The 24,536-nt window shown below is 36.1% G+C and overlaps 1 protein-coding gene and 1 long non-coding RNA gene across 4 annotated transcripts in view; one reads left to right on the forward strand and one right to left on the reverse strand.

Moving 5' to 3' along the window:
• The window catches only part of celsr1a (cadherin EGF LAG seven-pass G-type receptor 1a), a 130,471-nt gene extending 119,506 nt beyond the window's left edge, over positions 1–10,965 (forward strand). For 2 of the 3 annotated variants that reach the window (XM_052120503.1, XM_052120505.1), the window contains 9 exons: positions 5–84; positions 183–309; positions 2,634–2,759; positions 2,994–3,088; positions 5,918–6,018; positions 6,209–6,352; positions 6,922–7,149; positions 7,592–7,856; positions 9,929–10,965. In XM_052120503.1, the coding sequence (XP_051976463.1) occupies positions 5–84; positions 183–309; positions 2,634–2,759; positions 2,994–3,088; positions 5,918–6,018; positions 6,209–6,352; positions 6,922–7,149; positions 7,592–7,856; positions 9,929–9,953 (1,191 nt within the window). In that variant the 3' untranslated portion in view covers positions 9,954–10,965. The remainder of the gene's footprint in view (positions 1–4; positions 85–182; positions 310–2,633; positions 2,760–2,993; positions 3,089–5,917; positions 6,019–6,208; positions 6,353–6,921; positions 7,150–7,591; positions 7,857–9,928) is intronic. The other variant, XM_052120504.1, reaches the window with a different exon arrangement.
• Positions 10,966–16,476: 5,511 nt separating this feature from the next.
• On the reverse strand, positions 16,477–17,942 carry LOC127638785 (uncharacterized). The gene is made up of 3 exons (XR_007969901.1): positions 17,887–17,942; positions 17,254–17,354; positions 16,477–17,147 (listed from the first exon to the last, which is right to left on the reverse strand). It is a non-coding gene; the product is annotated as an uncharacterized LOC127638785 (long non-coding RNA).
• Between the last annotated feature and the right edge of the window lie 6,594 nt (positions 17,943–24,536).

Genomic DNA, 24,536 nt, shown 5'->3' on the forward strand with positions numbered 1-24,536 from the left:
ACAGGTCAACATTGTTATCTTTGTGCTGGCGGTGAAGGCATCGTGTGGCCGCCGACAACGTTCTTTCGAGAAATCCGGGGTCATGTAAGACATTTTAATTCTTCATTAACATTCGCTGTCTAATAAGAGTTCTTTTCAATATAATATAGTAAAACTCATGTTTGTGGTCGCGTTTACTCCAGTCCTGCTCTGCGGATGGCCTTCCTGCTCCTGTTGCTCATTAGCGCCACCTGGCTTCTGGGTTTAATGGCAGTTAATAGTGACGTCATGACCTTCCACTACCTGTTTGCCATCTTCAGCTGTCTACAGGTAACATTTATGCTATTCATGACATCAGTCCATAATAGAGTATACACACTCATATTAATGTGATTGATTCTTCCAAGAGGAATGAAACTTCTAAATTTCCACTTTCAACTAACACTTTCAGGAGTCAATATGCAGAATAAATATGAAATTAAATAAGACATTTTTGACATGGCATCCATTATAGCCTACATTGTAAAAGGAAGAAGGGAAAAAACATTCAAAGTTAAAGTTGTCTTTGCTAGATAGTTTTTTGCCTAGCTGGCATATAGAATAATAGACTAAAATATGTGCTGCATTAAATTAATATTAAATAAACATATTTTCATAGTATGTGCGCAGTGCTGGGTAGATTACTTCGGAATTGTAATTTGGTACTGATTACAAATTACATGACTAAAATTGTAGTGAGTAACGATCTCTTGGATTAAATTTAAGTAATCTGATCATTTTTGGATTCGTTTTTGTTTTTATTACTTCTGACCTAATCCTTGTTTATTCAATGTCACATTCATTTGAGTAGAATAAGCTTTGGACATTTTGACATAATATTGCTTAATTGCATGAAAAAAAACATACTTAATGGATTACAATATGAGAATTTAAATAACATTTGTGTGTGTTTCACTCACTATTTGTCTGTCTCTGAGGGAAATTAATAAAGGCACATAAAATGTTCTTACTCCTTTAGAATTATAAATGGCATCCATGTGTCACGCGGTCACAAAGGAGAGAGAGAGAGTTACGGTGTTAGAACCCAAGTGTAGATTTTAATGAAGACACAAAATGATCAACAAGTAAAATGTCAACAACGAAGATGAAGATGATAATTTAAACAAAGGCATGAAAAGTCATGTGACTGGCTACTTCAGACTAAGTTTAGTCAAAGGAGGACAGGACATGAGCGCTTAAGTACATACAGGTATGATTATTAAACAGAGAACACCTGAGAACTAAAATGGGGAGCAGATGGACGTGATGAGGGCAGTGCATCATGGTAAGTGTAATATGGGGCAAACTACAACAGAAGACAGTGTCAACAAAAAGGTGACAAACTGTGACACCATGCGTGTTAACTGATCAGATCTGTTATATTTGTAAATTTTTTGTAAACCTTACAAAAATGTTTTCACAAAACCAAAAGTGCACTAATCAGAGGTTAAATTGGGATTTCGGAGGTGGGCGAACCCCAAAATGTGGTGATGTTGAAAAAAATAAATAAAAAATGCTGAACCAACAAAAAACCTCTTTCAGCCTATTGCAGACAGTCTGAGCACTGATGGAGGTTTGTGCATTCCTGGTGTAACTCTGGCAGTTGTTGTTGCCATCCTGTACCTGTCCCGCAGGTGTGATATTCGGATGTACCGATCCTATACAAGTGTTGTTACACGTGGTCTGCCACTGTGAGGAAGATCAGCTGTCCTTCCTGTCTCCTTGTAGTGCTGTCTTAGGCGTCTCACAGTTCGGACATTGCAATTTGTTGCCCTGGCCACATCTTCAGTCCTCATGCCTCCATGCAGCATGCCTAAGGCACGTTCACACAGATGAGCAGGGACCCTGGGCATCTTTCTTTTGGTGTTTTCAGAGTCAGTAGAAAGGTCTCTTTAGTGTTCTAAGTTTTTATAACTGTGACTTTAATTGTCTACCATCTGTAAGCTGTTAGTGTCTTAATGACCGTTCCACAGGTGCATGTTCATTAATTGTTTATAGTTCATTGAACAAGCATATAAAACATTGTTTAAACCCTTTACAATAAAGATCTGTAAAGTTATTTGGATTTTAACAAAATTATCTTTAAAATACAGGGATTTTATATTCAGCACTACATGTTTCTCCCTTACAATGACTTGTTTGGGACTTTTCAGTTGTCACAGAAACTCAAACAGATGTACATATGAACAAAATTCATGTTTTAAATGTGGTGGGCATAAATAATATTACTTTGGAAATATGTTTAACCCTAGTAATGTACTTAAAAGTAATTAAATTAATTGGAGGTCAATAACTGTATCTTTAATCTTTAATCTTGATTACAAGAATTAAAAAACATTTCTGTTACACTACCTTTTGACACTGGATGTGACCTTGTCATCACCTTTGCAGTGTAAAGACAGTTTAATTGTTCTGTGTGAATAAAAAAAAAACGCTATTAATAATTGTATTAATTTATGAGAAATTCCATCATTTGGGTGGAACCAATCCTGAGTGTGCATCTGGACCGTGGTGACCACGGACTTGTGTAGTATAACATGCTACATTATCGATCTGATTAAAAAAAGACCGAAGTACAGTGAAAACTGCAATCAATATCAATATTTTTTTTTCAGGGCATATTCATCTTCTTCTTCCACATTGTGTTCAATAAAGAGGTGAGAGAGAATCTGAAGAGCGTTTTCACTGGGAAGAAACTGTTACCTGACGAGTCGAGCACCACACGCACCACCCTGCTCACGGTAAATTACTCTGCTAAATGCAGATTATAAAATATTTAGACATCAAGTGACTTTCACAGTTCTGGAAAGAGCAGCTACAGATCGGACTGAACCAATCTTGTATCCAAAGGAAGTCATTTGCAACAATAAGAAAGTCATTTTCAAGAAATTTTGTGTGAACAGAGAGTTTTTGTGTTATAATAGTGTCAAGCTTAATTTACATTAGTGTTTACTGACACGTCTCTCTCTCTTTAGCGTACACTGAACTGTAATAACACATACATGGAAGACGGTGCCCTGTACCGCTCGGCCATCGGCGAGTCAACAGTATCTCTGGAGAGCACAGTCAGGTCAGCCAAGAGCCATAGCAGCTACATTGCTTACATGCACAGGTAACACGTAACTGCTTGGGCACAGCGCTACACTCTGTTTACATCAGGTCTCCCTTTCTCTAATCTGATCTTTCTAAATCTTTTTCATGATTTACTGTCTTTTTCTGATATGCATGAGCAAAAGTGCATGGCTCTGCTTTGCTTGTTGCAATGCAATACCATACCCAAACTCACAATCCTGAATTGAATCACAAGCACTCACACTTCAATAGAGGAAATAGTGTGTTATGTGTGCATGTTTTCATCAGTCGAAACAATTTTTTGTGGTAATCAACATTAAGCCACAAATGCTGTCGATTGAGCATGCAGAAGTCTGGCCATCTCATTCATTGACGATATTTCATACCAGTTGAGATTCAATGATAAATTCCACCATACAGTGATTGCAAATGTCTCAGATTTTTTATTTATAAATACATTAACTGTTATCTTACACTGACCATGCTTTAAAAATATAACATTTCAAATGTTATAACTCATTATCTTTAGCATCTCTTACATATGCATTTGCATTTCAACATTTATTGATATACTGTACTTATCGGTGAAACACTGGTTATGATTACATGCACTAATTTTCGTCAATTTAAATAAATTCAGTCTGATTGCAGATTCTGAATGTACTGTTTATATGTCCCCTAAACTTTGGAATCTGATATAAATATTCCTTTACATATGCATCACATGAATTCTCAACCAAACCTATGCGCATGCATCAAGCGTCAGTCGTTGCATTCTGAAGAAGCAGAGAAAGGCTGAGAAAGTGAGAATGGCACCAAAGTCAGAAACGCTTTCTTCTTATGGTATTCACTCTACTTGACAAACGAAGAATGCAATTATCTAATCAACCAATCACATGGCAGTTGCTTCAATGCATTTAGGGGTGTGGTCCTGGTCAAGACAATCTCCTGAACTCCAAACTGAATGTCAGAATGGGAAAGAAAGGCGATTTAAGGTTAGAAAAAGTGCATGGTTGTTGGTGCCAGACGGGCCGGTCTGAGTATTTCACAATCTGCTCAGTTACTGGGATTTTCACGCACAACCATTTCTAGGGTTTACAAAGAATGGTGTGAAAAGGGAAAAACATCCAGTATGCGGCAGTCCTGTGGGCGAAAATGCCTTGTTGATGCTAGAGGTCAGAGGAGAATGGGCCGACTGATTCAAGCTGATAGAAGAGCAAATTTGCCTGAAATAACCACTCGTTACAACCGAGGTATGCAGCAAAGCATTTGTGAAGCCACAACACGCACAACCTTGAGGAGGATGGCTACAACAGCAGAAGACCCCACCGGGTACCACTCATCTCCACTACAAATAGGAAAAAGAGGCTACAATTTGCAAGAGCTCACCAAAATTGGACAGTTGAAGACTGGAAAAATGTTGCCTGGTCTGATGAGTCTCGATTTCTGTTGAGACATTCAGATGGTAGAGTCAGAATTTGGCGTAAACAGAATGAGAACATGGATCCATCATGCCTTGTTACCACTGTGCAGGCTGGTGGTGGTGGTGTAATGGTGTGGGGGATGTTTTCTTGGCACACTTTAGGCCCCTTAGTGCCAATTGGGCATCGTTTAAATGCCACGGCCTACCTGAGCATTGTTTCTGACCATGTCCATCCCTTTATGGCCACCATGTACCCATCCTTTGATGGCTACTTCCAGCAGGATAATGCACCATGTCAAAAAGCTCGAATCATTTCAAATTGGTTTCTTGAACATGACAATGAGTTCACTGTACTAAAATGGCCCCCACAGTCACCAGATCTCAACCCAATAGAGCATCTTTGGGATGTGGTGGAACGGGAGCTTCGTGCCCTGGATGTGCATCCCACAAATCTCTGCAAGATGCTATCCTATCAATATGGGCCAACATTTCTAAAGAATGCTTTCAGCACCTTGTTGAATCAATGCCACGTAGAATTAAGGCAGTTCTGAAGGCGAAAGCGGGTCAAACACAGTATTAGTATGGTGTTCCTAATAATCCTTTAGGTGAGTGTATATCAACAATTCTGTAGAGTACTATTCCTTCAGAATAGACAGAAATCATTTAAGGAATTTGGCACTACCTAAAGGGATAGTATGACTTTCTTTCATCTGCTGAACACAAACAAAGATTTTTAGAAGAATATCTCAGCTCTGTATGTCCATACAATGCAAGAGAATTGTGACCAGAACTTTGTAGCTCCAGAAATCTTCTATAGGAAACATAATAATAATCCATATGACTCCAGTGGTTAAATAAATGTCTTCTAAAGTAATATAATAGGCGTGGGTGATAAACAGAACCAATTTTAAGCCCTTTTTATGCTAAATCTCTACTTTCACTTTCACATCTGAAAGTCACATGTGGTGCCTGTTTAGTTTCACTTTCACATCTGAAATGAAAAGTGAAAGTAGAGATTTTGAGTAGATAAGGCCATAAATATTGATCTGTTTATCACTCACACCCATTAAATCACTTCTGAAGATATGGATTTAACCACCGGAGTCATATGGATTACTTCTATGTTTCCTTTATTTGAGCTACAAAGGTCTGGTCACCATTCACTTGCATTTTATGGACCAATAGAGCTGAAATATTTTTCAAAAAATCTTCATTTGTGTTCAGCAGAAGAAAGAAAGTCATACACATCTGGGATGGCATGAGAGTGAGTAAACGATAAGAGAATTTAAATTTTTGGGTGAACTATCTCTTTAAAGTAGTTTTTCAATAAAGTCTAATGTCATTGCATAAAACCTGAGGTCATCTTCAGGTCTGCTATCTCATAGCTCTCTTCTTCTCCTACAGAGAGGAGTTTGGTCAGAAGCCTAGTGTCTCCTCTGGAAATGCTAAAGTCGGTCTCACTGATATCGACGGCTCACTCTTCCGAAACGGCACTAAAGCAGATGGTATGACAAAACTTTTCCCAGCAAACACTGATATTCACTTAATGACCACAAATCCATGTGTGAACTACCAAACATACCAGTAAAGTGTAGTTTTTTTGACTATGTTTTATCATAATATTAAACGGCATAAATCCAAATGTTGTTTGATCAGTAAGTAGTTGTTGAGATGCTGATGTCAGTTTGTTTCCAGACTCAGATTCAGACAGTGAGCTCTCTGTGGATGAACACAGCAGTTCATACGCATCCTCTCACTCGTCCGACAGCGAAGATGAAGACATCAACATGAAGCCAAAGTGGAATAATGAGAGACAGCCATTGCACAGCACTCCAAAAGGTACAAGAGACATTTTTATAATCACATAAAAAATATAGAATTCTGAATTTAATTTATGCATGTGTACGTTTTTGCAAAAAGCAGCTTCAGGATCCGCATGTGGGTACAGTAGTTGACATATAACATGAAAAATGTACTCAGTACTTATAGTTAGATACTCCCCAACACAGATAAGGAATGTGTATTGTTTATCTTTGGTCCTGTAACTGGTTGTCCAGCATTTGTAATCACCTTTCTGCCTTCACTAGTTCATTTTAAATGGTCCTGTTGTGTGTCCAATGAATTTTTAAAAGTGTAAATGTCCCATATTGTCTCTCAATTTGTATGAGGTTATTACAACCACATACACGGTATAATAATTATAAATGAATTAGAAAAAATATTGTTTAAAACATTTAGATTAAATATAGCATGTCACAAACAGGACACTACTTGAAATTTTATGTCAATGACCAGTTTATTTCTTTGAGTATTTATATGTCCAGAATAAAATAATGGCAATAACATCATTTTAAAACAAGCATGAAGTTTTTGATATTTTATAAATTCTTTCCTCTTTGACATCTCAGTAGACACAGTGTCCAATCGCGTGAAGCCTTCCTGGCCGACTGAATCCATGACTGCCAGTGACAGTGAAGATCCTGGAGGGGCGGAGAGACTGAGAGTGGAGACTAAAGTCAACGTGGAGCTTCATCAGGAGAATAAACTCAATCACACTGGAGAGAACGCTCAGGACAAAGACAACCCAACACCCTCCATCCAATCCAACAGCAATCACCAGCCTGAACAGAGGAAGGGTAAGAGTGACAAATAAACACATTTAGAACAATGCAAAAAAAAAAAAAAAGCTCATTAAATTGTGTTGGATTTGTTTTTACTGAAAAACAACTAAAATACCGTCTGTTTAATGAAGGCAGACACCTTGGCTGTTCAAGGTCATTTTTGACTTTTTTAAAGAAATTATTAAATTTCTTCTTCCCTGAAGTAGGAACAATAAAATTATGCACTTTTTGAGAGGAATTCTATGCTTTTTATATCTACTTTTTTTTCTTGATTACACCATTTCCATATGCAAATAAAAACATATATGTTTACTTAATTTCATTAAAAACCTACACTTCTATAAGATGAAACATGAATAAAACTGAAATCGGTCAGAATTGACTGAACAACCCAGGAAGGTTAAGTTGCACATTAAACATGAATACTAATGTTTTAATGTTAACTTTCTGTATACAGGTATTTTGAAGAATAAGATCACATACCCCCCTCCACTCACAGACAAAAACATGAAAAACAAACTAAGGGAGAAGCTGTCAGACTACAACCCCCCTGCCATCTCCTCCAGAGCGCCCTCTATAACGTCAAATGACGGGGGAAATGGACACAATGTCCTGATCAAGTCCCCTCACCAGCCTCCTGTCACTCCACGTGAGCAGCAGAACGGGATGGCCATGAATCTGAGATCAGGGACTGTCAACGGCGGCAACCAGTCAGATTCTGAGTAAGACTTGTTTCCACGCTCCACTTTACCTCACCCAACCCCGCTCCACTTTCGTCCTTTATTTCCTGTTAATCAGTGATTTAATGATAATTACAATGTATTAGGGATTTCACAATACCTACATTTTTTTGTAGTCAATAACAATAATAGTGAAAATTCACAATTTTTCATACCAATTTTGAAAGCACACTAAAAAGCAATGTGTGAATCTCACGAAAACATGCTCAGGTTATTTTCAAAAGAAAGAAATTAGAAATAATGTTTTGCATATAGGATATGAAGACTATGTAAGAACCATTAACATTTTTTGCATTGTGACAATATTTTCATGACCAATTTGCACCTCCATTTCTTAATGCATCAAGTAGTTAGGGCGAGTACCCTATTGTTCCTCTTGGCATTTAATATTTATTTCCCAAATGAATTGCATTTTTGAGGGCCTAAACATACTCAAAAACTCATGAAACTTTGCACACACATGACGGGGGAAATGGACACAGTGTCCTGATCAAGTCCCCTCACTGGCCTCCTGTCACTCCACGTGAGCAGCAGAACGGGATGGCCATGAATCGGGGGAAATGTACATCTGATATGATTTTCAGAATTAGGTGTGGCAAAATGGCTCAATAACGCCACCTACAAACTTTCAATGATGTGCGCTTTACGTTACGTTTCACCTACATGTATGAAAATCAGTACACATGTGTAACATGCCAATACCTACAAAAAGTCTCTAGGACCCATGCCCTAAACACAACAGGAACTCAGCCATTGTGATTTTTCTCTTCAATTTTTGCTCAAGAAGCCATTCGACCGTGCAAATAATATTTCCCAACCAAAACACTTCTGTGAGACGCTCACTGATCTGCCGCTATTCTTAAAGAGGCAGTACCATTTCAGGACCAATTTCAAGACATCAAATTTATTGATGTAATACATGAATTTTACATTTTTGAAAAGCTAAAATCTGACTAAAATGATGTACTAATGGTAAAAGATTAAAAAAAATATTAATATTTTCATATGGTACCTATTTAGAAGGTCCCTTAATTAACAGCATTAACTGAGAGATTATTTCTTTATGTAAGCAAAATGGACATTATATCTGAAATACATACTGATTATTTAAACCAGTATTATGGCAGTACAACAAATACTACTATGATATACTGTATACATACTTTAAATAGAATTATTCTTTTCAGATTACAGTAATGAGAATGAGAGTCATGAACATTTGTGGAAAATGTTCTTTAATGTCAAAATGCAAAAACAAACAAATGAATGATGTTGATGTTGAAATGGGCATGTTCTTTGCATGTTTTATGAGATTCACCCTAATATACTAATAAACTCCTTGATTTAAAGAGTTAAATGTGAATAGAAATATTAACTAATTCATTAAAAACAATGGCGTGCAGCTTTCAAGAATTTCTCAACGAAGTAAACATTCTTCAATACTTTTTCAATACTTGAAGTTATAAAGAACAAAGAAACAAATGACAATCAATGCAACAAATAAAAACAAGATCTTATTCACTGTAGCACCATTATTATTATTGCTGTTATTATTATTTGAGATGTGAATGAAAATGAGGCCTCTATAAATAAGGTCTATAGATAAAAGACTCTATTGGTATATACAGTACTGTATGCCGCTAATAAATATTGCTATATGCTGCTTCGTTGTGATTGTCTTGAGCGTGTTCATTTAAACTGTGGTGACTGCACGTGGGTAAAACTACCAATACTGTAGATTGGCTGGTATTGTTACTTTTAACCCTAAGTACCAAAGGACCAGTACTTTTGATATTCCTAAAGAGTAAACAAAAAACAAAAACAAAGATTTTGTTTAGCCTGTTTGTAAAACCTGAGTCCCTAAATTCTGTGCTTTTTTGAGTCTGCTGGAGCATGTGTGCTAAAATGAAGAATGTCTTCTTAAAGAATGTCTTCTTTACACCTGTTGTTCATGTGGCATGTTTCTGCTGTACTTGGCCTGTATTCCTGCTTGAACACCCTCCTAACCCGCATGTGTCCTCCCTCCTTCTCTCTCCCTTTTCGGCACATCACAGCGGCAGTAATGAAACATCAATCTGACCCAGCAGGAATCCTGAGTAACCCCTCATAAGGGGTGAATATCAGTCCTTGGCTGTGGGAGGAAGGTGGACACCCAAAGACCCTCCCCATCGTTGCACCTTGCTCTCCAGCGGGTCCCTAGGGTCCAGGCTCCATTGGAGAACAGTATTACTGCAGATGTCTGCCTGTTAAATGGACAATAAAGAAAAAGGGAATGTATGTAAATACACAAGAGGAGGTCAGCGAGGATATATGGAAACTGTGCCAAACCACTAGACGTTGGAATCCACCCTCTGGGATGCCGATCGGCACACTCAGTCCAAGTGGACTTGAAGAGACACACTAGACTTTGTGTAAATTTCTATGTTTTACCACTAGTGCTTTCTTAAAACTGTGCAAGTGTGCACACAATCACACAAGGCTGGAACTGTAAAGAGACATTTTCCGTTTACGAAGTTACGCAAATCTCGAAATGCTGAAATTCTCATCAAGTGCCCTGCTTGGCCCGTCCTCATAGAGGAAATCGGCCTCTTAACAAATGCCTTCCTCATGTAATTACTGTGTAGATATTTGTTTGGAAATTTTAATATTTTGTATGTGAATTTTAAGGCACATTTGTACATTGAAATGAGTGTTTGTAATATCATTTAATGCAAGATTATTTTTATCCTGTGTGGTTAAATTGAATGATTCGGGTTGCTATGGTGCTGTAATCCCAAAACACATTTATTTCAAAGACTAAACCCCATTAAAACCTTGACAATATTCAATGGTGATGATAGAAATAATGTTTGAATTGAAAGAGATAGCCCTTAAATTCAAGGACATGAATATGAATGTGTTTTATTTGATAACTATTAACCCTCTGATGGTTCACAATTCATTTTCAAAATATGCAGCTGTGAAAGAGAGTCCCAGGTGTTTTATATAATTTTCCACAAGAAAAGACACTGGATTTCTTACGACATAATTGTATTTATTTTTATGTTTTGAGACACTGGACAAAACTTTTAGCTGTAAAAATAAAAGCTCTCTGAGTTTGTAGTTTTGTGTTATAATATTTTATCTCTGCACAAATGCACACAAAAGACATGTTTGAGGTAAGTGTAGTAGGATTTCACAGCAATTATTTGGTACAAAAAAGATGGAAAGGCATAATTATGAGGTTTAGCTATGGGGTGATGGAGTTTTTATAGTTAGTTGTAAGTACGACAGCCCTAAACGGCAGTGAAATAAAAATTCACTATAGGTGAATGTTTTTTTAGGTGTCTTAGTGACTTCTTGAGGCTATGTCCTACAAATATTTTTTGTCATTTTAAATATGTCATTTATTTTAGATGGGGACGTGAGGTTAATCCAGCATTTACAGGGGGTAGTCAGTGATTGTATTGCTGTCTGAATCTGAAATGTCTGCGTTTTTCTCCCAGAAAATTCCCGGCCAATTTACCTACTGTTTTTTGACAAACGCCAAGGTCGTATGGTAATATAATTACCATCCGAATCCACATCTTTGCGTTTATAATCCAAAAGCCTTTTTGGAAATCCTTTTTGACCACTGCTAAGAGCCATACGTTTGCTCTGCGCGTGATAACAGCTCTGGCGATAATGGACAGTTGTGAAAGCTGGAGGATTGTGTAACAGGAATTGGTGAAATAATTCACAATAATAAAATTTTGTCGCCGCGACCCCCCACAGTGAGTGGAAACTCTTAAGTAAAAGGGAAAGAAAAACGAGAGCCAGATCCCGTAAACTTTTGAAATGGTCCATTTATTATGACAGCAATTTTTATTTATCACATTTTAATGTAGAAACATTTAATAAATACATTTACACATAGGGCTTGCATGACTACTCGATTATACAGGTCGAGTAGTCCCAGAAAAGTTGCGGGGTTAATATCTAACTTATTTAAAATGTTTAATTTCCACCCCCACTTTTTAAACACTGACAGATAATTCCAAATGATGTCTGTCATTTTAATAGATAAAACATCAGAAGCTCCACAAATTTAGAACTATCTTTACTGTCCTTGATATGTGCGGCTTCTATCTCTCCTTGTGTGTGCTTCGGAGTGAGCGCACAAGCGGTGCAATGTGAATGTGAAAATGTACACTGTAAATGTCCACAGCGCAGTTCCCTCATGCATTAAAAAAAAAAACGTTTTATTTTCACTTTAGCATAATTCCAAACATATTTAAACACAAATACAGAGGACACATTTTCTAGTGATTCATTTTCCATATAACAAGCGCAACTGCAATCATGTGATTGACCAAAAATCTCACTCGTCTCCCGTGATTTAATATAGATCATAGAGGAGCTTTTACAGATGTCACCCTGAGAAACAGTTGCCATCCGAAAAGGGCTTTTATGTGTGTTTTGGAGCTTCAAAGTTCTGGTCACCATTCACTTGCATTGTTAGGACCAACAGAGCTGAAATATTCTTCTTAAATTTTTGTTTGTGTTCAGCAGAAGAAAGAAAGTCATACACATCTGGGATGGCATGAGGGTGAGTAAATGATGAGAGAATTTGTATTTTGGGTGAACTATCCCTTTAATAACCTGCTCGTTTACATGGACACTAACATGCTGATAACTTCCAAAAATCAGCTTATTTAAAAAAAAAAAATGTATAAGCTGAATTGTGATAGTAATAATAGAAACATAGTTGTCCATGTAAATGCACTTATAATCTCAAACTGTGCTCAGATTTGCCAAGATACCAACATCTATTATCAAATATATCAAAATGAACAATTCTCTTCAAATTCTCCCAAAATCAAATGAGCTGAGCTATGGGCCTTATTCAAAGTAGTGTCATCTTGAATATTTGACTTGAGGATGTGAGGGGTATAATGGGTTGTACTGTTGTTTAAACTGTTTTGGATCATTCCACTGAAGAAACATTAAAAAAAAAAAAAAAACAGCTTTACAAGAAATTCTAGTTGACAAAAACCTCCAGAAAACATAATTTAGAGAAAGGAAGTTGTGAGCTGGAACATTTTACAGCTTTATTTGTGTAAATGTAATATTCATCAAAATGTTATAACTTGCTTCACCTCTGAAATGACTTTCCTTTTTCGACTAACGTCACTTAGACCACTCTGCACTGGGCCATCCATGTTAACCAACAGCCAAATAAATATTCAGGCATTGTTTAAGGCCACTGTAGCAGGAAATATGGCCTTTAGATTTGAGAAAAAAGTGTTGCTACTGGCATACATTGAGATGCTTTTAAAGGTTAACTTTACTTTCAGCTTCCTCAGCACATTCAAAAGCATCCTCAAAAGATTTAATACGAATGGAATTGCATTCCTCTGTTGTCAGGTTTGACAGTGAGACACAGGTATGTCAGACAGGGTCTGGGAAAGATTTTGAGATGGGTGGATAGGGTTACGGCTATGGTAAGTGCTTAAGAGCTGTCAGTCAGCTTGCTGATAAACTTTGCCCCTTCCTGGAGAATAGCAAGGCCATACTACCATATTACCCGTACTATTCTGCCATATATGGCATATTTCAGTGATCTTCAAGCACACCAGAAATGGACCAAATATTTTGAACGGTGCCAAAGCATTGAGGTGCCTTCAGAGATGCTGAAGATTGCAGAGTTTGTCTTTGCTCCAGTATTCCCTCTCACTAATGCTAATGTCAAAAGAGTTTTTCACTCAATCAAAGCTAGTGGACAAAGGAAATGAATCGGTCTGTTGAGTCACCGAAAGGCCTTCTACTGTATGTACACAATACAATTTTAAACACACATCTTGTGAAGACTATCATGCCTACTTGATCAGCCATCAAAGACTGTTGGGAAAGATTTGTGCATAACAATCTGTCCTGGGTAAACAAAAGAGGACAGAAAAGTCAAAAGTGTCTATAATTGTTTTATGGCATCTAATATTTTAATTTGTGTTGTTTCATTATATGGCCAGAAGTTAAACTCACAGTGCCTGATCTTTTATTTTATTCCATGGCCATTAAAGGAGGAATTTTAAGGAATATTCTTGGTTCAATACAAGTTAAGCTCAATGGACACCATTTGTGGCATAATGTTGATTACCACAAAAATCTGAGTTACAGTGAGGTTTTTACAACGGAAGTGAATGTGGAGTTTTTGGAGGTTTTAGAGGCAGAAATGTGAAACGTATAATTTTTTTAAAGCATGTGTATAATTCTTTTTTTTATTTTTATTTTTACTGTTTACATTGTAATTTGATGGTCATTTTAGGATTTTAGGGGTTTTACAGTGTTATCATGGCAATAAAGTAGTAAAATTGGCTATAACTTTACAGAAAAGTTTGGTAAGTGATTTAATTACACTAAAATCATGTTTACACACATACTGTTTTCATCTTGTGGCAGTACTTTTGAAATCATCTATGGATTGGCCCCCATTCACTTCCATTGTAAGTGCTTCAACGTCACCCAGATTTTTGCTTTTTATAAAGGAGGGATGAGTCAAAATAGTTTTAGTGGTAATCAACATTATGCCACAAATGCTGTCAATTGAGCTTAACTTGTACTGAACCCAGAATATTCAATTAATGTTAAATGTGGGAAAGCCCACAAATACTAATACATCAGCACTGCTGTTATTCGGCTGCAGGTAATCACAGCAGTGCTGATTTAGGGCCATAGAGCATGATTGTGAGTGTGATATCACTTATATACAACAGTTCAATGAACAAGTACATTATTAAAAATTAGGAAAATCTGAGTACGGTCATAAAACCTAATTTATGCATGGAACTACTTTCTTACATGACGGATCAGAATCTGCCGTTGCTGGTTCAAACCAAATGATATGCTCAAAATGTTCACTTCAGAAACAGTATCACGGCTTGTGCTGTTTCTAACAAGTCATTGGATAAACAAGGATGTGTGTGTGTGTCAGAGAGAGAGATGGAGCGTGTGCGATCATCTGTTGCCACTCCCAAGCTGAGATGCTGTCAGCTTTCTGAAGATCAGCTTTCTCAGAGGAAAAATAGCATCCAAGTGGGGGTATTCCTCTCTATTTCACGGTAGCCGGTGCGCAGGTGTCATTCACTATAGAAACCACAATGTTCTCCGCCATTTTAAACAGTATGTATCCAATGCGGAAACTCCACTTAAGAGATAAGCGCCATCAGTTTGTGTAATTGATCATTCTGTTGTGTCTCTCAATGCTGAAGTTGTTCGTTTAATGCCGTTTAAAGCTATTTCCTAGCTTTGGTAATGTATTAGTAATACGAGCGATCACAGAGAGTAGTTCTATGTAAACGGATTCACTTCACGTCACCAACTGCACATATTACACATAAAAATTATCTTTTGCCACCACGTGCTGGCTAATGTAATGTCAAATAATAAAATAAAAAAATACATGCAAGAGACACAGTAACTCTTATCACCACTGGACTGGTGGTGGTGTAGTGGGCTAAAGCACATATCTTTTAATCAGAAGGTCGCTGGTTTGAGCCCCACGGCCACCACCATTGTGTCCTTGAACAAGACACTTAACTCCGGGTTGCTCTGGGGGGATTGTCCCTGTAATAAGTGCACTGTAAGTCACTTAGGATAAAAGCGTCTGCCAAATGCTTAAATGTAAATGTATATGCACTACTCTTTCACTTTAATTTAGAACAGCACCAACACAAGCAGAGTGATACACACACAGTGAAGTGTCCGAGTGCTGATGGAGTCAGACCATCATTTAACGTCTGTCATCCAATCAGATTCGAGGACCGGAACTAACTGTTGTGTGTATATATATCCAGGGCCGGCCCGACCCAATAAACAAACTAAACATTTGTTTAGGGCCCCGTGATTGGTTCGGCGAAAATTTATTTTATTTTTTGCCCATCAATTACTCTAATCAACAAAACACACAACCGTATCAATGAAACGTAGTATGTTTCATTTCGTATATTTTTTCTAAATTAACTAGAATTTTCTAGAAACCTGTAGGGCCCCATATACTATTTTTGTTTAGGGCCCCCAAAACCCTAGGTCTGGCCCTGTATATATATATATATATATATATATATATATATATATATATATATATATATATGGGTCAATGACGTATAAGGCCTTCGAGAGGCCCATTTTTAAAATACTTGAAATAATAATATATTTGGCTATTTTCTAAACATTTGGAGTGTAGTCTACACATGCATGTGTGTGAAAACTTCAAACAAAGATATTTTAGTGCTTTTAAACTCAAATGAATAGGGCAACGACCTTAAAAAAGTCATTTGGGGTGACCGTAATTTATATTAAAATTAATAGATTTCCTTTACATAAGTTATATTTTAAGTATCAGTAATTAATTGAACTGTTTAAGAAAGATATACTCATGTGTCCTTTCATTTATTGCAAATGATGTTAAATACATTTTTATCTATAATGGCAGTGTCACCCTCATAAAGCAATTACATATTTTTTTTACTCATATAATCCATAAAACTGATTTAAAATGTGTAGATATAGTATCCACTTATTGATGTTATACCAATGAATTATATTTCAACCAAAATGGACAGACATTATTTTTTGAATTTACTACAGAATTGAATATGGTTGGTTACCCCACATGACAAGTGGTCGCCCCACATGATGAAAAACAGCAGGCAATTAAGACTATTCAATGATTTTGATAGTTAAAACACATTTAATGAAATTTTATAAAGAATCAGCATATCCATTTCATTTGACACATTTCATAACATTAACAGTTTCCTCACTATTTCATTTGACACATAAACATCATATTAATATTTTCAATACTAATGCATTAAACGCTTGGACATAACATTGAACAGCATTTTCCTTTATCATCTCTGCTAGTTTTTCTTCCAGTTTTCGGTTCTCCTCACGTAGTTTACGATTCTGAGCCTGCAGTCTCTTTCTCTTTCTTTCTCGTTTCTCTGGTGTTTTCTCTCTTTCTCTCTCTGGTGTAGACATCGGTGGATTAAATTCCTCCACTAGAGGTAGGGGATTCACCACAATTTGCCCTGGATTCTCCTGCTGCTCATAAAGCCCTATACCAACTAAAACTGGTGGGGTGTTTTCTAAGGATGGTGGTGTCATTTCCAGCATCGCCTTTTCTATCTTCTTCCTCTCCCTGTAACCTTTTGATGCAGCCTTCCACTTGGCTTTCTGTTTTTCCTCTCTCTCTATGATAGTTCATCTGACTTCATGCATTTGATTGTGCCCTTTTGCTTTCTTCTCTGGTAGCTGAAACAAATTATTGTATAATAAACTATTGACATTAGTATACTGTCACTGATTCTGGTGGCTTAACATTACATTTTATGTACTGTTAACTACCTATAGATTTTACCTTTCTTTTTTCCTGGCAAGATAGTCAGCTCTTGCTACAGGATCTGCATTGATCCGCTGCCTGTAGCGAGCAGTCTTTTCTTTGCTTGTTAGTGGGGCCATCTAGAAAAAAAGTATATTTAAACATACACAGAGTTAGAAAAGGAATTGGAAAAAGTAGAATGAATGCTTAATATTCACACATTTCTCTGATAAAAGCATAATAATCAAAAAGAAGTAAGCTTAGTCCTCTCTGAAATAGGATGGAAATTATTGAAATTTAGAAAAAATATGTGGTGAAATGTAGAAAGTTATTTAAAACAACTAAATGCATATAATGAATGAAAACATTTGCCTACAGAAACTACAAATACATGATATGTGTTTTCTATCATTTAAGCAATCAGTGGCGGTCGCCCCAGATGATGTTTTCAAGTTTAATCAAGTATAACAGGCTAATGCTTAGCTATAGAACCCAAGCTAGCTTCTTCTCACCACATATCACTGACAAATTTACATTAAAAATAAAGATTCGCGTATAAAACTTATTATTTACAGTTTTAGGTTGGTCGCCCCACATGATATCAAAATGTGACGTATACACTGCAGCAGTTTTAAAGAGGACTTGTTTGTAAAAATGAGAGTGACTACTCACCTGCTAGTTGTCTCTGTGGGACCCTCACCATGAGGCTGGCTGATGCAACATCCTCTTTGAGATGATTGTCAAAATAAAAGTCCCTTAATTGTATTTTCTTGATGGTCGCCCCAGATGATATTTCAGACAATGAACATCTTCGGACAAGATTTGTTTGTTTATTATGATTGAAATGTGTGTACAAATGTTTCATAACTTTGTCAATCAATGGAAAACAAGTTTAAAATTATGCCAAATAGGGTAAGGATTATATTTAAATTATTTTAGTTTGATTTAAAATCAGTTGTCCAAACAGAAGTCAAGGCCGGACGGTCGCCCCACATGATGTTTTCACACTTCAGGTGGCAGAAAATGGCCAATAAGCCAATTATTTTTAAAGAAATAAGAGTGGGCATATGTATAAGGGAGGTGGTAGACATACATGTTATAATTTTATTCATTTTAATGTTTATTAATTGGTAAAAAGTTCAGTCGGACAGAAAAAGCAAGCGTCACGTCTTTGACCCATATATAAAACAACCTCTTTTTTTAGATCCTTGCTGTACTGCATTCAATGCAAACTTTATAACAACATTAACCAGTATATTTGCATGTTAGTGTCTGCTACAACCCAGATTTTAAGGATTTTAAGATTTACTAATTTAAATTTCATAAAATCAAATTAAGCTAAAAAATTTAAAATGTAAGTTTCATTAATTACATTTTATTGAACAATTGAATTCAATTGATGATGTCGTGTTATGAAATTGAAATGTATAAATCTGAAAAATAGGCTAAAATATTATTATTATTTATTTATTTATTTTGAGTGTGTCAAACACTTTTCTGAATTAATGTAAACTAATATAATGAATAATTATTTAGGGCCATTAGGCAGGATCTAGATTATATTAGAGCTCTGTAAGATGAAATAACATGTGAACCACGGGACTTCAGAAGCCTACAACACTTGAACCAGTCAGTGCTGGACTTCTCGCTTTTAAAGGGTTAAAATGACTTATTGTTCACCTCTAAACATGTCCTTTATTATTTGGCGCCATCTAGAGGTACAGGAACTCACTAAGGTATGTTTTATATAAAAAAACGAAGTTGTGTGTTCTGATCGGTGTCTTATAAATAAAGTGCATATTGATTTTAACAGTCAGCTAAACTCGTTCCTTTGCCAAGATATAAATATTATTATTAACTAAGATCAATAAAACAGTAAACAGTTATATAAAATCTAAACCGTAAATGTGATATTCTACAAATCTCATTTAAAAAAAATAAAAAATCCTGTTATGTTGTTGGCATCATGGCATAAATGATACACTTACAATGAAGCTTACTGATGGATTGATGTCAATATCTGACACATACCTTAAAATCTGAACTACAAAAAGCTAATGAACATTTACGACATGTTGTCCAAGAAATAAAGATAAAGTTAAAAGATAAACACACGTTGGCCTTTTGTGAAAGCATGACCAAGTACAGGACAAATATACTGAACATATATGTTGAAATATACATACTCCCTTTAATTTAAAAATAACTTATATTTAAATAATTTACCATTAAGATGTATCTCTTTGAATGGGATTCAGTGATGTAATTGGTCTATAATGATGACCAGTTGTGAGAGAACATGTGGGGGGTGAGATACGCAGAAGGGGACAGTTTCTGAGTGTTGTGTCACTGTGGGCCTAAGGTAGTCAGAGGCCCTGAGGCACTGGCCCTTTTGGCTGGTTCATAATCCATCCTTGGGTTCTATGAAAATAAAATGGCAGCAGATGTTCAGTTATTTCTCAAAGGTAAACAGTGACAGAATGCTCAGTTACTATAGATACAAGAGCTAACCTGTGTTCTATATGACACACAATACACTATGCAATTATACTATACACTATGAACCCGGCCATCTAGTGTATGAATTTTCACAGTGTAATACAAAGTGTCTCAAATGGAGTACAAACGTTTCGTCACTACATTGAAGCATTTGCTGTTTTTCAGCTGATGAAAGTGACATTTCAAATACATGTGATGTGTTGCCGCTAGCTTTAGCGTGTTAGCCAAACTCAGTTGAAAACATACATCTTAAATAATGTACACATTCCCACATCGTTCTTCTCACATTTCTAAGGCGCTGTATCCACAGAAGCTGCCCTATTCACCATTAATTTCAATTGTTTTGTCAGGCCAGCACCGCGGCTAGATAACTCGCTGCCTATAGCGCAAGCTGTGACCATTGAGTGAACAAAGTACAACATTCCACACACAAAATGTGCATCACATTGGTGCTCACACTAAACTTTTTTTGTTGTAATTTCAATGTTAACATACTACTCACACTACTTATGTTACAAAATTGCGTAGAATAGTGCAGAAGTGTGGGATTTGGAATGCACCATTATAAACAATATAAAAGAACAAAGGTTCAGAAGCTCTTGAGTAGGCCTATTTTATTGTTTTTCTTGATATTTATTAATCTAAAGTGACTTGTTTTGCAATTGATGTTTTGTATGTGTTTACACATATTTATGGATTGATGTATTTATATAGCAATATTTGTTATTACTACTGCCATTAAACTGTTATTTTCCATCACTGCCTTTAAAAGAAAGAACTTAAAATGACTGCAATAATCTGAAAGCTATTTACAAAGTTAATTGCTGATTCAATTTTACTTTATTATTGTTTTACAGTAGCAATATGTTGTTTAGATAATTACCACAGTTTTTTCTATTAAAGGACAGAATAAATCCACCTTCAATCTACATTTAAACATTTTCATCTCTTGTGTTTTTTAATTGTAATATTTAGGCCATATATAGCCTCATGATAAAATGCTTCTTTTTTTCACATCAATCTACACTCCATACCCCATAAATAATGACAAAGGAAAAACTAGATTTTTGATAACTTTAGCAAATGTATTAAAAAGTAAAAGTGAAATATCACATTGACAGAAATATTCAGACCCTTTGCTATGACACTTGAAATTTAGCTCAGGTGCATCTCATTTCTCTGGATCATCTTTGAGATGTTTCTACATTTTGATTGGAGTCCACCTGTGGCAAATTCAATTAATTGGACTGCACACATCTGTCTATATAAGGTCTCACAGCTGAAAATGTATATCAGAACATAAACCAAGCCATAAGGTCAAAGGAACTGCCTGCAGAGCTCAGAGACAGGATTGTGTCAAGGCACCGATCTGGGGAAGGATACATATTTTTTTGACTGCATTAAATGTTCCTAAGATCACAGTGGCATCCATAATTCTTAAATGGAAGAAGTTTAGAACAACCAGGACTCTTCTTGTCTAATTGGAGGAGAAGGGCCTTGGTAGGAGAGGTGATCAAGAGCCCGATGGTCACTCTGGTTGAGCTCCAGAGATCATGAGTGGAGATGGGAGAAACTTGCAGTAGGACAACCATCACTGCAACACTCCACTGAAAATAAAAGCACCTAAAGCACTCTCAGACTGAGAGAAACAACATTCTCTTGTCTGATGAAATGAAGAGATAGACAGAGATATATATATATATATATATATATATATATATATATATATATTATATATAATATCTCTATGTACACACACACACAGTGCATCCGGAAAATATTCACAGCGCTTCACTTTTTCCACATTTTGTTATGTTACAGCCTTATTCCAAAATGGATTTAATTCATTATTTTCCTCAAAATTCTACAAAAAATACCCCATAATGACAACATGAATGTTTGCAAATTTATAAAAAAAAAAAAAACATGTACATAAGTATTCACAGCCTTTGCTCAATACTTTGTTGAAGCATCTTTGGCACCAATTACAGCCTCAAGTCTTTTTGTGTATGATGCTACAAGCTTGGCACACCTATATTTGGGCAGTTTCTCCCATTCTTCTTTGCAGGACCTCTCAAGCTCCATCAGGTTGGATGGGGAGTGTCGGTGCACAGCCATTTTCAGATCTCTCCAGAGATGTTCAATCGGGTTCAAGTCTGGGCTCTGGCTGGGCCACTCAAGAACATTCACAGAGTTGTCCCATAGCCACTCCTTTGTTATCTTGGCTGTGTCCTTCAGGTGCCTTTTGGCAAACTCTAGGTGGGCTGTCTTGTGCTTTTTACTGAGGAGTGGCTTCCGTCTGGCCACTCTACCATACAGGCCTGATTGGTGGAGTGCTGCAGAGATGGTTGTTCTTCTGGAAGTTTCTCCTCTCTCCACAGAGGAATGCTGGAGCTCTGTGTGTCTTTCCAAATCATGTCCAATCAACTGAATTTACCACAGGTGGACTCAAATCAAGTTGTAGAAACATCAAGGATGATCAGTGGAAACAGGATGCACCTGAGCTCTATTTTGAGTGTCATGGCAAAGGCTGTGAATACTTATGTACATGTGATTTTTTTTTTGTTTTTTTATTTTTAATACATTTGCAAAGATTTCAAACAAACTTCATTCACATTATCATTATGGGGTGTTGTTTGTAGAATTTTGAGGAAAATAATGAATTTAATCCATTTTGGAATAAGGATGTAACATAACAAAATGTGGAAAAAGTGAAGCGCTGGGAATAATTTCCGTATGCACTGTATATATATATATATATATATATATATATATACTGTATACAATATTTATAATTTTATGTATTTGCTATGCATATATCATTTTATAGACATAATGCATATTTTTACACATTTTAAATAAAAAGATGTTATGCAATAGAGATCACACTGCAAAACTGTTGAAATGAACTTTAAAATGGTGATTAATATAGTGCAAATATTAAAAGAAATGGTGACTAGTGACACAACATAGAAATTTACATAATTTCAGACATAGGCCTATACATTTTAACCTAAAATCTTGATGTTGTCAAAAACTTTCACGTCCGTGTTATTTATCAACTGAGGTGGGTAGAGTCGCCAAAAACTGTACTCAATTAAAAGTACAATTACTTCAAAAAAATAATTACTCAAGTAGAAGTAAAAGTACTAACATAAATAATTACTTGAGTATGAGAAAGAAAGTATCCAATAAAAAGAGTACTCAAGTAACTCGTTACTTTCACAAATGACATAATAGACATTTACTCCCCTATATTCCATTACATAATACACATTGAACATGTACTACAGAATTATTGTTATTATTATTAATGGAAATTCTGTCATCATTCCCCATCATGTTGTTCCAAACCCAAATTCTTCCATGCAACACAATAAGGAGATAGTAGACAGAATGTTTGTCCTGAGTCACTATTTACTTTCAGTGAATGTTTTTTGGTGGGTAGAGGGTATAGAAAATGAGGGTAGAGAAATAATGTCAGAATATTAAATTCTTTCTGAGCTATCACTTTATCACTTTTAATTTCTCTCATCATTTACTCACCCTCATGCCATCCCAGATGTGTATGACTTTCTTTCTTCTGCAGAACACAAATTCAGATTTTTTTTAAGATTATTTTATTATTTTATCAAAATGTTGATGCTTCAAAAAGCACATAAAAGCAATATAAATGTAATCCATAAGATTCCAGTGGTTTAATCCATTGTCTTCAAAAGTGATATGATAGGTGTGGGTTAGAAACAGATCAATATTTAAGTCCTTTTTTGCTAGACAGCAGGGGGAGATATTAAGAGAAGAACATAAATCACCAAAAACTGTTTCTCTGTTTCTCGTCCACACTTATCACATCACTTCTGAAGATACTGATTTAACCATTAGAGTCTTATGGATTATTTTTATGCTGACTTGTGTTTGTTTGTTTAGCTTTAAAATGTTGACACCCATTCACTTGCATTGTGTGGACCTACAGAGCTGAGAAATTCTTCTAAAAATCTTAATTTAAGTTCAGCAGGAGAAAGAAAGTCATACACATCTGGGGTTGCATGAGGATGAGTAAATAATGAGAATTGCAATTTTTGGGGATGAACTATCCCTTTAAGGGCTCTTATCAGATGAATTTGTCAATAAGAAGAGAGGTTTGGAAACATTTCTATTAATTATTACAGTGAAAAAACTTGAAAATTTCCCACAAGGACTTAATATATAATGCTGAAATATAATGCCTTCTTTTCCTATATCATAGCTTTTAAAGTCCTGTGTGGATTCTTATTTCAGTGTATTGACAGTTTTCAGTGTCATAAGTATTTAGATCATTAGTTCTGTACAGCAGTTCTGGGTACAAGGATTGGACAGCAGAAGACTGGTGCATAGATATTTTCTCTGATGAAGCCCCCTTCTGACTGTTTGTGACATCTGGAAAATCGATAGTCCGGAGAAGAAAAGATGAACGCTACCATGAGTCCTGTGTCGTGCCAACAGTGAAGCATCCTGAGACCATCCATGTGTGGGGGTTACATTTCATCACAGGGAGTGGGCTCTCTCACAGTTCTGCCCAAAATCACTGCCATGAATAAAGATTGTTATCAAAACGTCCTGCAAGAGCAACTTCTCCCAACGATCCAGGAGCAATTTGGTGATGATCCGTGCATTTTCCAGCAGTGTGATAATGAAGTCACTCGAAGATCATTACATTGAAATTTTGGATCCGTGGCCAGGCAATTCCCCGGATCTTAATCCCATAGAGAACCTGTGGTCAATCCTCAAAAGCCGAATGGACAAAACGGAAGCCCACAAATTGTGATCAAATCCGAGCACTAATA

The sequence above is a fragment of the Xyrauchen texanus genome, chromosome 47 (genome assembly GCF_025860055.1).
Source record: "Xyrauchen texanus isolate HMW12.3.18 chromosome 47, RBS_HiC_50CHRs, whole genome shotgun sequence".
NCBI classification, from domain to species: Eukaryota; Metazoa; Chordata; class Actinopteri; order Cypriniformes; family Catostomidae; genus Xyrauchen; species Xyrauchen texanus.